Source organism: Artemia franciscana, chromosome 21 (assembly GCF_032884065.1).
Source record: "Artemia franciscana chromosome 21, ASM3288406v1, whole genome shotgun sequence".
Taxonomy (NCBI): domain Eukaryota; kingdom Metazoa; phylum Arthropoda; class Branchiopoda; order Anostraca; family Artemiidae; genus Artemia; species Artemia franciscana.
The window spans coordinates 22,135,188-22,150,871 of record NC_088883.1 but is presented as its reverse complement, the minus strand read 5'-3'; the positions used below and the strand labels follow the sequence as shown (position 1 = coordinate 22,150,871).

Below are 15,684 nucleotides of genomic sequence, written 5' to 3'. Positions count from 1 at the left end.
ACTGTTCGCGAGTGACTGCACATTTACTTGATTATCGAATAATATGGTCGATTTTTTTTTCTTCCATTTTGAACTTCTGTGCTTTAGACAAAAAATGAAACGTTACCAATATCTATTTAACGAGAGTCTTTGCTTATGACCCTGAATTGATGGGTTTGCTCCATTTCCAGGCATCTCAAGAATTTCTTTTTTACTAAATGGAGGAAGGGTTAAAACATAAAGCTTTTGATAGCATTGAAGTCACCTCTATTTTTGAAAAAAGTGAAATTTACTAAGCAGAATGCAAAGAATCCTGAAACGATGGGTTTACTCCACTTCCACGTATCTCGAGTAATTTGTTGTTCTAAATACTCCAAGACACATTGCAAATCCTTTCCTAAATGACAGAACGGTTAAAAAATAAAGCTGCTAACAGCATTAAAAATATATCATCTATTTATTTCCATAAATTCTCACGCCACTCAGTACAAATCAACCATTTAAATCGCAGAAAAAATTTAATACACGTTTGATCACACAAGCTATATTCGACACATATTCGAACGCACAGCAAATAACAATAAAATAAATGACAAATAAAATCCAGTTGTAATCCAGATTAGTTACAAAACAAACTTTGTTCGACACAAATAAATAGCGAAAATTTACAATCGCATTTCTTGTAAAAATCACAGCAGATTAGAGAGAAATAGTAGCAATTCTTGTTCTAAGCCTTAGAAAATAATATTTATAAAAATAAGAAAAGATAATCTGATCTTTTACAATTTTCCATATTTATTGATATTCCCTAATTACTGATCACAATTTTCTCTCTTAAGTAACTAAAATAATGTTTCACAATTATTTATTTACCACTAGGCTTTCCATTTCTAAGCACTTGTGTTTTCTAGCCATTCGTATTCGAGGCCTTAGAAAATAATATAGAAGAGGAGTAAGAAACAAATGTCATATTCCAAGTAAATACCGGGATAAAATTTTGTTGGAAGAATTATTTTTTTAATTGTAAAAATTTAATTTGGAAGAAAATTTAATTTGGAATAAAAATTTAATTGGAATAAAATTTTGGTCGTTTTAAAACATATCAATTTTGTTCACCTATTTATTTGCCACCTGGTTTTCCGTGTTAATTCTATCAATATGTTTTCTCCTTTTTTTTCTTTAAAATTTGAAATAACTGTAAGTTTTCAAAAATTTGAAAACTGTTCCTGATATTACCTTTTATTTATATTTTTAAGTAAGGTATTGCAGGAGAGAGAGGTATAAATTATTCAATGTACCAAAGGTGGCAACCAAAGAGTACGAATAACTTATAAGAGTTGGGATGGGCGATAGCGTCGACATAAAAACCTCTTCGCCATCTAGGGTTTGGCGATACTTGGCATTTTTGTTAGAATTTGCCCAGATGGTAAAATTAGGGTAGTAATGAGTGGCTGATCGCAGTTCTTGATCGAAAACAATTTAAAGCTTGAAAAAATGCTAAGTGTCACCAGACTCTAGATGATGTTAATTTTTCCCCCAAAAATAGCGTCAGTTTCCACTCTTACAAGTCAACCATACTCTCTGGGTTAACACTATTCATTTGAAAAATGATATAGTTCCTAAAACATAGAAACCTTAATTCAATACATTCAACAAAAGTAAGAAGATATTTAAACTAGAAATGCAAATTAGAAAACAAAACATGTTTAAGAAATTCTTTTTGAAACAGTGTTTTCTCTAGTAATTGAACAAAAGATAAACAAAAAAGTAAACAAAAGATGAAAGACAAGCTCAGAAAAGAAGCTACATATTCTCTATAAAACATTAAAAAAAAAAAAAAAAAAAACACTACATAAGTTCAGTGAAATGGCACGCGCTAAATAGGCCCGCTCAGAAATATATCTTCCATCTAAATAAGCCCCAAAGCGACTCACGTATTGATGAGACAAAAAAAAAGAAAGAAAAGAAATGTCGCTTATGCTTTAGAAGTTCGTTTACTCCCATAGAGCTATAGTACCTGGTGAGACTGCAAAATTATTTCCAAATTTATATCTAAATTAAATCAAAACTAATTCCAAAATCATACTCAAATTTCATTCCCATTTGTTTTTCTAACTATAATCATTTTACTATTTGCCAAATCTACAACTAGTCAAAGCTTCATAAAATCAACCAACAGGAAGTCAATCAATTTACAAAAGAGAGGATAAAAAAAATGTTTGGTGTTGAGTATGACTCTTTTCTAATCTTTTCTCTACCCTTCCTAAAAGGAAAGAATGAACAGAAGCTTTGTCTGCCGCATTACTTCTTAATTATTTACGTAAATTGGACCATTAATTTGTTCAGTTTTCAAAAATCTCCGTTACCAACAAAATACTAAAAGTTTTTCAACTTTTGTTTTCTAGGTTATAGAAACAATAGAAAATACACCTTTTTAAACAAGTTCTTCAAGGTGATGAAATTTGATTATCATCAACTTGGATAAATAATCTTTTATAGCCAGACAGCCGAGGTTTGTTTCTTTTATTTTGATTATTTCCTTTAAAAATGATGTTCGCTTATGACAGAGGTGAGGAGTCTAAATTTTTGGGTTTTTTTGGGGTTTTGATGTTCGCTAATGACAGAGGTGAGAAGTCTAAATTTTTGGGGTTTTGATGTTCGCTAATGACAGAGGTGAGGAGTCTAAATTTTTGGGTTTTTGATGTTCGCTAATGACAGAGGTGAGGAGTCTAAATTTTTGGGGTAGGCTCCAGCTCCGATATTGAGTCTCACTTTTGGGATCCAAGTATATTTGATATCCCTAAGCTTAGAAAATATATCACCAATCCCCAAATCCTAAATTTAAATGCCAAATTTAGACTCCAGTTTTTTAATATTGAATTTTAGTACTTATCTAAACAAAACATGACGTTATCTAGAGTGGTTTTGTGTTAGTCAGGTTGCATTATTCCCACCAAATGTCCTAAGCCTACTAATTTATACACCCAATTGCAGTTTCAAGACCTTAATTTCTAACCCCTCCCTTTTGGTATTTTTATTTATTGTAATATACCTTTTCGGAACTTTAATTGACAAAAAAATTACAAAATACATTTTTGTCTTTCTCCCCCCCCCCCTTAATTCGTGAATTTATGTCGCTGAAAATAAGAAAATGATATAATGAGGGCAAATGACAATATTCTAGCATAACAGTAAAAGTAAAAAACTTAATGTATTAGAAAATAGCAAATTATTATAGCAAATCTAGGTTTTCAGTCCCATTCAAGGCCATGCCATTTTCTCATGACCTGATCTCACAACACGCAGAAGCATTTCTTTTTGTTTTCTCAATAAATTGTCGGAGACAGCGAGAATAGCAAGGAAAAATAATCAAATTTGAGATGGGCACATCTTGTCAGCAAGCACAAAGCTCTAGAGAGATTTCCAGAAGAGAAGTTACACTAACACTACCAACACTAACATGATTATGCTTACGAAATCACAAAAATGAAAAAACCGAACGTAAAGAGTGATATAAAAAAGATGGAATCCATGGTTGGAAAATTCATGAAAATAAGAAAATGGTACAGTGAGGGTAAATGTCAATATTCTAGCATAACAGCAAAAGTTAAAAATTTAATGTATTATTTCTAGAATCAAACCAGGAACTTTCAACCAGACTGCTCATATTTGAGTGGCTCATAAGGTTATCATATGTTATCATAAAGTATCAACGAAAACGATTTCTTCAATAATTTGGTACACACTTAAGACATTAAAATAATGATTTTGGAAACTCTTTAGAGCACTGCTTACACTGCCACAGTACAAAGCGGTCTGAAAATTATGTGTGTGAGGAAGACCCCTTCCCACAACTCTCAGGGCAAGGGTTGTAAGTTATACCCTGTGGGTATATAAGGTTTTTTATAGAAAGGGTAGTAGTATATGCTGTGGATGGGACTCATTGGATCGGTAATAAGAAGTTTTAGTGCCATTTTTAAGAGTCAAAGTGATCCAGGTCAACTAGTCCCCCCAAACTACCCTGCTTTTCACCAAACACATCTGATTGAAATTGTGTGTTGGTCATCTTGTTTAAAATAGACCAAAGACATATGAAAATGCCTCCAGGGTTGATACAACCTCCCAGAGCCAGGGGGCAAGGGGTTTAAATTATGCCCTGGGGGCATAAAAGGTTTTTCCGGCCGGAATGAGCAGTTGAATAAAACTCAAATGGGTCTCATTTGTTTCTAAATTGGAAGTTATAGTGCCCTTTTTAAAAGTCAAAGTGATTTGAGGTCAATACAACAAGAGGCTATGTCAGTTTAATGGCTGTATTTGCTACCACGGATGCCATGCATCGATAGAACGACTTACGACAGACAGGTATGAATCACAAGGTTTCCAACCCTGCCTTTGTTCACTACACTGTCACAATTTTAAGTTGTTTCTTTTAAGTCGAAGGAATACACGAAGAAAAATTATCATTCACAGGAGACTAGTGCCCAAAAATAAATTGTCTAGCATTTGAGACTCTTTTTCTTTAGTAGATAACAGAACAGAACAGATAACAGACAATTTTCATTCGTAAGATGTTACTGCCAAGAAAGTAAGTCTGTCTTATGTGGGGCCCAGCCTTTTTCTAAGTCAACATTCCTTTCAGTTTTATAACAAAGTATCACGCCATATTTGGAATAGGCAACAAGCTACAAAGCTTTTTTGAATATGCGCCATATTAGGCAATTTCTTCATTATTAGGTATCATACAATTCCTTTCTGAATCCATTCACTTAACAATATTTCTCGTCCCCTCCCCCCCCCTTGAGTGAGGTATTTCTCTTTCAAGATACCGGCTTTCCGTTCCATGCAAGAAAAACTACATTAAAGGCAGTTGGAAAGGCAATATAAGGGGAGAAATTTTAACCAATCAAACCATTCAGAGGTCAAACCGATCATTTCCCAAAAATAAACATTGCATGAAGTGACAGAGTGTTAATATAAGTTATTTAGATTATAAATTACCAATCATCGAAAATTGAGGATAATATCAAGTTGTAAGAAAAGAATTATATTTTAGGAAAAAAGGCCAAAATTTTCTTTTTGAAGTTATATTTAGCCTAAACACATAAGCATTTGTTAAAAAGATAAAGTCCAGAGATTCCAGGTTTGATTTTGTTTTTCTATTAGCATCAAGGTTACTGAATTTAAAAAAAAGTTTTTTAAAGTTTTTATAAGCTCATTATACTGAAAATCACAAGTTCAAATGCCTTTTTTAAGAGTAAAAAAAAAAAATCGAAGGGCAACCTGCCCTTCCAAAATGCATCTAATAAATATTTATAAATAGCCATTTTGTTCAAAATAGTCATGAGAGAAAATAACTCTGCCTCCGGGGTTGAAAAAACCCAAAGCCTCCTGGGCAAGGGTTGTAAGTTATGTAAGTTACCATGGTTAATATTAAGGTAACTAAATAAGAAAAAGTCAGAGTAAAAAGGTAAAATTATTTCGGAACATTTTGAACATAGCGACACCAAAGTAAAGAACGACTTGCAGGTGGATTTCAACCGATTTCGTTTCTCAACAGCTGAACTAGAGCTTAAAAGCTCAAAAGCTTAATACACTCAAGTACACACAAGTTTTCATTTGATACCTTAATGGTACCTGAAACCTTAATGGTATTTAACATCTTATTACCTCTTAAGATACACCCACAAATGATGAGAAATATTCGCTAAAATTTATCACCAATAATAAAACACTGACAAAATATAACACAGATCACTAGGTTCTAATGCTTAGAATTTGTTCTGAAGTTTGTTCATCATCTGAATCAGGAGAATTATTCACTGTAATTTCATCCCTATTTATAAGCGGGGAATAATGAACACTAAATCTTTGCTGAACTCCTTCAACGGTATGCCTCTGTCTTAATTTATTCTGAAATAGAAAAACAAGTAAAAAATCACTGAAAAAAGAATCAGAAGTATGAAACATAGCACAAAAGCTTAGTTAGTATAAAATATATGATTTTAAGGTATAAAAAAGTATATAAAAAATAATGACAAAGACCACACTGCCTTTCCATCATATAAAAAAGAAAAAAAATAATAAGAAATTCGTAAAGGCAGTGAATCAACGAGTATGGGTAACTTTAAGAGTGGAAACTGGCGCTATCGTTGGCCGACCTAAAAAAAAAACAAGAGCTAAGAGCTCATATGGCACTTGTGACGAGGCCGGAAAAGCCAAGAGCTTATATGGTATGAGCTCTAACAAAATTGTATGAATCAATAGATTGATTTAAAAGAAAAATCAAAGGCTTTATGCCGGTCAGGATTTGAAATAAGAGCTCTGAGTCACGAGGTCCTTCTAAATATCAAAATTCATTAAGATCCGATCACCCACTCGTAAGTTATAAATACCTCATTTTTCCTCTCCCTTCAGCCCCCCAGATAGTCGAATCAGGGAAAATGACTTTATCAAGTCAATTTGTGCAGCTCCCTGACACGCCTACCAATTTTCATCGTCCTAGCATGTCCAGAAGCACCAAAATCACCAAAGCACATAACCCCACCCCTAACTCCCCCAAAGAGAGCGAATCCAGTACGGTTATGTAAATCATGTATCTACGACATTTGCTCATTCTACCTACCAAGTTTCATCCCGATTCCTCCACTCTAAGCGTTTTCCAAGATTTCCCCCTCCAACGCCCCCCAATGTCAACACATCTGGTCGGGATTTGAAATAAGAGCTCTGAGACATGAGTTCCTTCTAAATATCAAATTTCATTGAGATCCAGTCACCCGTTCTTAAGTTAAAAATACCTACATTTTTCTATTTTTTCCAAATACACCCCCCCCCCCCCCCAGCTCCCCCAAAGAGAACGGATCCGTTCCAATTATGTCAATCACGTATCTATAACTTGTGCTTATTCTTCCCAACAAGTTTCATCCCGATCTCTCCACTTTAAGCGTTTTCCAAGATTTCCGTTTCCCCCCTCCAACCCCCATATCCCAAGATCCAATTCGATTCGAAAATGGAGCATCTGAGACATAAGATCCTTCTATATATCAAGTTTCATTAAGATCCGATCACCTATTCGTAAGATAAAGATACCCCAATTTTCACGTTTTCCAAGAATTCCAGTTTCACCCTCCACCCCCCCCCCCAATGTCAGGGGATCTGGTCAGAATTTAAAATAAGAGCTCTAAAGCACAAGATCCTTATAAATATCATTTTCATTAAGATCTGATCACCCATTCGTAAATTACAAATACCTCATTTTTTTTCCGAATTATTGCCCCCCACCCCAACTCCACCAAAGAGAGCGAATCCGGTCCGGTTAAGTCAGTTCCGTATCTTGGACTTGTTTTTATTCTTACCAACCAGTTTCATTCCTGATTTCCATGATTTCCAGCCCCCCCCCCCCCCCAATAACACTGAATCCGGTTGGGATTATAAATAAGAGATCTGAGTTACGAGGTCCTTCTGAATATTAAGTTTCATGAAGATCCGATCACTCCTTCGTAAGTTAAAAATACGTCATTTTTTCTAATTTTTCATGAATAACCCTCCCTCCAACTCCCCAAATAGAGCGGATCCGTTCCGATTATGTTAATCATGTATCTAGGACTTTTGTTTTTTTTCTCACCAAGTTTCATCCCGATCCCTCCACTCTAAGTGTTTTCCAAGATTTTAGGTCCCCCCAATGTCACCAGGTCTGGTCGGGATTTAAAATAAGAGCTTTGAGACACGATATCCTTCTAAATATCAAAGTTCATTGAGATCTGATCACCCGTTCATAAGTTAAAAATACCTCATTTTTTCTAATTTTTCAGAATTAACCGGCCTCCCCCCCCCCCAGATGGTCAAATCGGGAAAAAGACTATTTCTAATTTAATCTGATCCGGTCCCTGATACGCCTGCCAAATTTCATCGTCCTAGTTTACCTGGAAGTGCCTAAAGTAGCAAAACCGGGACAGACCGACAGAATTTGCGATCGCTATATGTCACTTGGTTAATACCAAGTGCCATAAAAACCATCAACGCCATCTAGCATTTAGCATATCTTTAAGCATTATAATTGTTTTCTGTCAGGAACTGAGGTCAGACAGTTATTACTACACTAATTTCAATAGCTACAAAAATTAAATCAATTATTCTTAGTACTACACTGAAAAAAATGGCACATGCCGCCAAACGTTATATGGTGTTGAGGGTATTTTCGCCAACACTAGCGCCAGTTCCCACTCTACTAAGTTATCCATAGTCTTTGACAGTGAATAACAAATTTGTACAATTTATTCAAATACTAGCTGTTGGGGTGGCGCTTCGCGCCACCCCAACACCTAGTTGGTGGGGCGCTTCGCGCCCCCCCAAGCCCCCCCGCGCGCGTAAGTCGTTACGCGCCATATTAGTTACGCGCCATTGTAGTTGTGTCCCTGTGTCCCACCTGTGAATAGAGATAGATATAAATATATGTTTTTAACTACGTAAAACATGCGAATATACAACATTCTTCGCTGTCCCATTGTCTGTGCATATAAATAGATTGTCAGGTTTACTGACTCTTGAACATGCAACATATAATTGTCCATGGGAAAAACAATCCGTATTCAGATCTATACCTCATTATTCTAATGATGTGTCCCTGTGTCCCGGTCGTCATTTATATTCCCTGTGTCCCGGTCGTCATTTGTGTCCCGGTGTCCCAGTTTGTAATTTCTCTTTGAGTGTCCCGGTCGTCATTTATATTCCCTGTGTCCCGGTGTCCCGGTCGTCATTTGTGTCCCGGTGTCCCGGTCTGTAATTTCTATTCGAACAATCCCTGTGTCCCGGTCGTCATTTATATATCCCGCCTGTGCCCCCGGCGTCCCCGTTGTAGTTGTGTCCCTGTGTCCCGGTCGTCATTTATATTCCCTGTGTCCCGGTCGTGATTTGTGTCCGGGTGTCCCAGTCTGTTATTTCTCTTTGAGGTTCCCGGTCGTCACTTATATTCCCTCTGTCTCGGTCGTCATTTGTGTCCTGGTCTGTAATTTCGTCAGTTGAAAACTTATGATGAAATAAATTTTTAATTTTTTCCCTTTTTTTGTTTTTAGTTTTTTTTTATTGGTTTTTACCTTTTTTTAGGTTTTTTAGTTTTTTTCTTTTTTCTTTTTAGTTTTTTTTTGAAGTTTTTATCTTTTTAGTTTTTTTATTTTTATTTATATTTTTTTAGTTTTCTTTTTCTCCTTTATTTTTCAGTTTTTTCCTTTTTTTAGTTTTTTTTCTTTTTTAGTTCTTTTAGTTTTTACCTTTTTTAGTTTTTTTTAGTTTTTTTAGTTTTTTAGCTTTTTTTATTTTTTTTTATTAGTTTTTAGTTTATTTTATGGTTTTTTCCTTTTTTTAGTTTTTTATCTTTTTTTAGTTTTTTTTTAGTTTTTAAGCTTTTTTAGATTTTTTTGTTTTGTTTTCTTTTTTTTTGTAGTTTTTACCTTCTTTAGATTTTTGCTTCTTTTATTTTTTTAGCTTTTTTAGTTTTTTTTTGTTTTTTCTTTTTAGTTTTTTTGTAGTTTTTATCTTTTTTATTTTTTTGTATTTTTATTCATATTTTTTTAGTTTTCTTTTTCTCTTTTATTTTTCAGTCTTTTCCTTTTTTTAGTTTTTAGCTTTTTTTTAGTTTTTTACCTTTTTTTAGTTTTTTTAGTTTTTTAGATTTTTTAGTTTTTTTATTAGTTTTTAGTTTTTTTTGTTTTTTTTGCCTTTTTTAGTTTTTTCAATTTTTTTTTAGTTTTTAGAGTTTTTTACCTTTTTTTAGTTTTTTTTAGTTTATTAGCTTTTTTAGTTTTTTTTTTCTTTTTAGTTTTTTTTGTAGTTTTTACCTTTTTTAGTTTTTTTTCTTATTTTGCATTAGTGTGAAATAATTCAGACGTCATATGCGGACAAACATGACGTCACCTGATCCATCCACAGATCCACAGACAACTTATTTTTATATATATAGATTTCGGTAATATATTCAACAGTCGTCATCAGTGAAATACAATATAAAACAACTGAAAAGAAAACGAACTTATTAAAAAATAATCCCGTCGATAAAACAAATTTTTTAACTGAAATCATGTAAGCTTCCTCACCTTACATAGGCTCAGCCAAGACTGATAAAACAAAACAAAGAGCTAATATTGCAATAGGGAAGTGATCCAATTTTTAAACAATCCAGGCAGCTTGAATGAATAACTTTTGTGTTTTATCGCATAACAAAAATGCACATAAACAAATGTCTGATGCCTTTTTTATTTTATTTTTTTTACCCCCCTCAAAAAAAGCTTGATTGCCCTTGATAGACACAAAAGATAACTAAATATTCCATCTATCAACTAAATGCTCATACATGAAAAGTTAAGTTGGCAAGATTTTTTTATATATATACTAGCTGTTGGGGTGGCGCGAATGCGCCACCCCAACACCTAGTTGGTGGGGCGCTTCGCACCCCCCCCCCCCAAGCCCCCCCGCGCGCGTAAGTCGTTACGCGCCATATTAGTTACGCGCCATTGTAGTTGTGTCCCTGTGTCCCACCTGTGAATATAGATAGATTTATATATGTGTTTCAAACTACGTAAAAATTGCGAATATACAACATTCTTGGCTTTCCCATTGTCTGTGCATATACAAAGCCGTATGTACTAATAATGACGTCATATGCAAACGCTCTTTTTACAAACAAACAAACATGCATCCACACAACTCGTTTTTATATGGATAGATATTGTCGCAGCATATAAATAGATTGTCAGGTTTACCGACCCTCGAACATGCAACGTACAATTGTCCATGGGAAAAACAATCAATATTAAGATCTATACCACATTTTTCTAATGATTGACCTTGAGCTTTGTTAATGGTGATTGCAAATGCTAATCGAATTGGGAATTGCAATCTTTTAAATTGAAAAGGCAGATCCGTTGGAATCACGGGAATGCGAGGAATAAGAACAGCCTCACCCTCAAAAGGCCCTGTCAAGATTGTGGCTTCTATTAGGTTTTCCATGGTTTTTTTACGGCAAGTCGCGTGCCATTGCAAAGCTTTGGTGGGTTGATATTTCTTAAAAGTATTATTGGTACGCCTATTTTTAGTTGTAGCACGTGTGGTGGAAACCCTGAAAGATCTATGGAATTTAAAAATCAGATAGCTTTCCGTTTCCAATTGCCAGCAATTGATCTGAAAATGTTTGACCAGAGTCATCGTTTTGCAATCGGACACGCATATTTGTAGTTAATTTTTTATATTTTTACGTGTGCCCATAAATTAGAATTTTTCAGGCAAGCATTCATTTCGTCTGCAGGAGTTGATCTAGGTATTATAGGTAATGTTTGCCTGAAATCTCCCGCAAGCAATGTTAATGTGCTGCCAAAGGGTTTCGACTTCCCTCTCAAATCTTTCAAGCATTGAACCGAGCGATTTTTTGTGTGCCATTGTGCACTCATCCCAAATAATAAGTTTGCATTGCTGCAATACTTTACCCATCCCAGATGATTTTGAAATATTGCAAGTGGGAGTTTCTGTAGAATGCAAATTCAGAGGCAATTCCAAAGCGGAATGAGCAGTTCTTCCACCAGGCAGCAATGTTGCGGCTATTCCGGAAGACGCAATTGCCAATGCTATATCATTTTTTGATCGAATTGATGCCAGAATCAGTTTTATCACAAACGTTTTACCAGTACCTCCTGGCGCATCCAAAAAGAAAATTTCTCCAACGTTGTTATCGACACAATGCATTATCGTATCATAAATGTCTTTTTGTTCCGACGTTAACTTGGAAATGTTATTTTGTACATACGACAATAGATCACTCGTACTGTAACTTTGTTCACGATCCAATTCTACACATGTCGAAACAGCAGCGATACAGTTAGGTGAAGGCATTCCCAAATCCTGAAGAGGTTTGTTTGCCATACGTACGCGCAAATCTTCTATAATAACTAAAGTGTAGTTATAAATTTCTGATGTACAATCAAAAGTCATATCTGACGTCTCTAACTGTTTTCGATGGAGTATATCTTCGGACATTTTTGACTTATATTTTTCTCATAACTCTGTAGGAGCTGATGGAGAGCACGTTGTTAAAATGATGCCAAACAATGCAAAGCTGCAACAAAAGAAACGTATCGTTCCTGCAGCTAAAACTGAGGGAAGCGTTCCAGTTAAATGCACCCAGTCCTTCGCTCCCAGCTCCTGTTCCAACGGAAAGCACCATCCAAAGCTATGATACTACTGTTGATGTGATACTGAAGGCTGATAAGGAAAAACAACTTAGAGAAGGAAAACGGACAAATGTTGCGATCTTTGGTCTCCCGGAGTCAGAAGACACCTCTGACAAAGACTTGGTGATTAACCTAACTACAGAGAATGATTTGGGAGCTCACCTGCAGGACGACGACATTCATGAGGTCGTACGCGTGGGAAGTCAAATAAATGGCAGTAAGCCACGCGTCTTAGTAGTCAAACTGAAGGACTCAATCGACACAATCAAGAAGCGACAGAAGATTCTCAGCGCAGCCCCAAATCTAAGAAAATCGACCAACGAACTTGTAAAAAACCAGGTCTACATAAACCCTGATCGAACACCAATGCAAAGGGCACAACTGGCACAACAGCGTCGAGCAAAGTCGAGCCAAGGTCAGCAAGCACAGCAACACTCTAATGTTACTGGAAGCACCGATTCCAGGTCCAACGGGAACCAGAGAATGAGACAACAAGCGAGACCATCAAATGGTCCCAGCCAACGACAGCCCCAAAATTGACGAGAAAAAGGCCCAAGCCATACAAATGAATCCGAAAAAAAAATAAAATGCCTCTATTTCAACGCTGACTCTCTCTTAAACAAAATGGAGGAAGCAAAGCAGGTTATCAAACTGGAAAATCCGGATATTGTGGCAATAGTAGAAGTTAAACCAAAAAACTACAGATACTTACCTACCGTCACAGAGCTCAGTATCGAAGATTATTATCTGTATGAACAAAATCTGGAAGAGAATACAGGTAGAGGGATAGTCTGCTATTGTCGAAAAGGCATCAACGTGCATCCAATATCGAGGTCAACCGACACGATTGAGCCCAAAGAAAGTCTGTGGATCTGCATTAAGTCTAAAACGACCAGCGACACTGTTCTTGGGATCTGTTATCGTAGCCCCAACAACACTGACACATCCGACGAAGCTCTGTTCTCGCAAATAGCAGCATTCGCTAAGAACACCAACCAAAAGCTTGCTATTATAGGAGATTTCAATCTCCCTAAGATAGACTGGAATAGGCGATACACCACGGAATCTACCGCAAGCTTGACGAGTAAATTCCTGGACGTTATTAACGAACAGTTTCTAGAGCAGCTAATATCTGAGCCAACAAGGATGCGGGGATCTGACACACCAAGTATCCTCGACTTGTTACTAGTAAGCGATGGAGACCTGGTATCAGATATTAAGCAGTTGTCACCAATCGGTAAATCGGATCACTCGGTAATTGTGTTTAGCTTGGAAACGGAGGTTTTGAGGACACGTGTGGCACTGAAACGTAACTACTACAAGGGAGATTACGTTGCTATGAGAAGAGAGCTTTCGGATGTCAACTGGACTGAAGAATTCAGTGGGTTGGAGTCGTTAGACACCATTTACACAAGGTTCACTAAGATTGTAGCCTCAATGGAAGAACAATTTATTCCTATGCACAATAAATACACCCGTGTTGCATTACCTAAAGCCAATATTGAACTGATTAGAGCAAAACAAAAAGCATGGAGAGACTACAAAAGTAATCGACTAAGTAACGACCGAGAGAAAACATTCAAGAGGCTCCGCAACAGGGTTCGAAAAGCAACAAGAAGAGAAGGAAAGCTTAGAGAACGTAAATTAGCTTTCTCCTTGAAAGAAAACCCAAAAATTTTCTGGAAATACGTGAACAGCAAAAGGAAAAACAAAGGTGGAGTCTCATCTCTTTACGATCCCGTGAAACAAAAGCTGGTACACGACCCCATGGACAAGGCAAATTTTCTCAACAGCCAGTTCTCTTCTGTCTTTACTCAGGAACCTGAGAACGAAGACCACTTTAGCAGCGAGGAACCAATTCAGGGTATAAGCGAATTGATAAGACCGATAGAGATCAAACATAGCGATGTTCTAAAAAAACTCAGAGAACTTAACCCAAGCAAGTCCACAGGCCCAGACAATCTACATCCAAAACTGCTCAAAGAACTTGCAACGGTAATAACAGAGCCACTAGTCTACATTTACAGAAAGTCTCTTGAACTCGGTGAGCTTCCCACTATTTGGAAAAAAGCTATTGTCGTCCCAATATACAAAGGTGGGAAACGAGAAGACCCATCAAACTACAGACTGATAAGCCTCACTTGTATTACGTGTAAAGTACTTGAGCCTCTCATTGCAGACCACACCCTAGAACACTTAAAACGAGAAAAAATACTTACCGAAAAGCAGTTTGGTTTTCTTAAGGAACGATCTGCAGAGATCCAACTGCTTTGTGCCACAGATGATTGGAAGAAAAACATCGACAAGGGGTTCCAGATTGATCTCATATACTTGGATCTCAAGAAAGCCTTTGACAAAGTTCCCCATAAGCGTCTCGTCAAGAAGCTCAGGAAATACGGTCTCTCATCATCCGGGTTCTCATTCAGTCTTCTTCAATGGATTACGGACTTCTTAACTGGCAGAAAGCAAGTTGTGTGCGTAGAAGGTTGTCTCAGCAATGCCGAAGAAGAAGTTCTTAGCAGAGTACCCCAGGGGTCAATTCTCGGCCCCCTTCTGTTTAACCTCTACATCAACGACCTAGTTGAGGGCATCAAATCTGACATCCTTCTCTACGCGGACGACACAAAGCTCTATCGCGTCATCTCGTCATGTGAAGACATTCACCACCTGCAGGCGGATCTCCAACGAATCGATGAATGGATGAGGAAGTGGATCATGGAAATCAATACCCAGAAAAGTCATATCCTCACTGTGAGTCCACAAAACTTTTCGTCCTCATACTTTCTTGGTTCCGCTGCACTCACTCTTAGTAGAGAAGAAAGAGACCTAGGCATCTTAGTGGATTCTGAACTGAACTTCAGTAGCCACTATGAAGCTGTCGTCAAGAAGGCTTCCAAAGTTGCTGGTATGATCAGAAGAAACTTCTCGTGCGAGGACGACAAAATGCTTGCTACGCTCTATAAGTCCCTTGTCCGCCCGATTCTTGAGTATGGACATTGTTCTACAAGACCATACTACAACAAGGACATAGATGCTCTCGAAAATGTTCAGAGGAGGATAACTAAATTCTCTCCCAGGTTACGCTTCCTTCCCTACGAAGAGCGGCTTAGAAAGCTTGAAATCCCAACCCTCGCATATAGATTCCATCGTGGTGATCTTATTGAAATGTACAAGCTCTGCAATGGAGCCTATAATAACGTACCAGCCCAGAGAATCGTGCAGTTCAAAAAAATCATCTCCGAGGACATCAGTACAAAGTGAGTATGGAACGTTTTTACAAGGACATGGGCCGATGGACTTTCGGCAACCGAGTTGTTCAGCATTGGAACAACTTACCAGAAAGAGTAATCTGCTCCACAAACCTACGGACATTCAAGAAGGAAGTTGATGAATATTATTCAAGTGACATTTTCTCCTTATGCAAATTTAGAAGAAATGCAAATTAAGATTTTTGTTTTGTAGAGGCTTAACGGCCTGCCATCAAATTTGCGAA

At 36.7% G+C, this 15,684-nt stretch overlaps 1 protein-coding gene across 3 annotated transcripts in view; it reads right to left on the bottom strand.

Annotated features, from left to right (window-relative positions):
• Nucleotides 1-417: 417 nt before the first annotated feature.
• Nucleotides 418-15,684, bottom strand: part of LOC136040533 (furin-like protease 2) — a 141,639-nt gene continuing 126,372 nt past the window's right edge. For all 3 annotated transcript variants that reach the window (XM_065724717.1, XM_065724718.1, XM_065724719.1), the window contains exon 21: nucleotides 418-5,889. In XM_065724717.1, coding sequence (XP_065580789.1) covers nucleotides 5,734-5,889 — 156 coding nt within the window. In that variant the 3' untranslated portion in view covers nucleotides 418-5,733. The remainder of the gene's footprint in view (nucleotides 5,890-15,684) is intronic.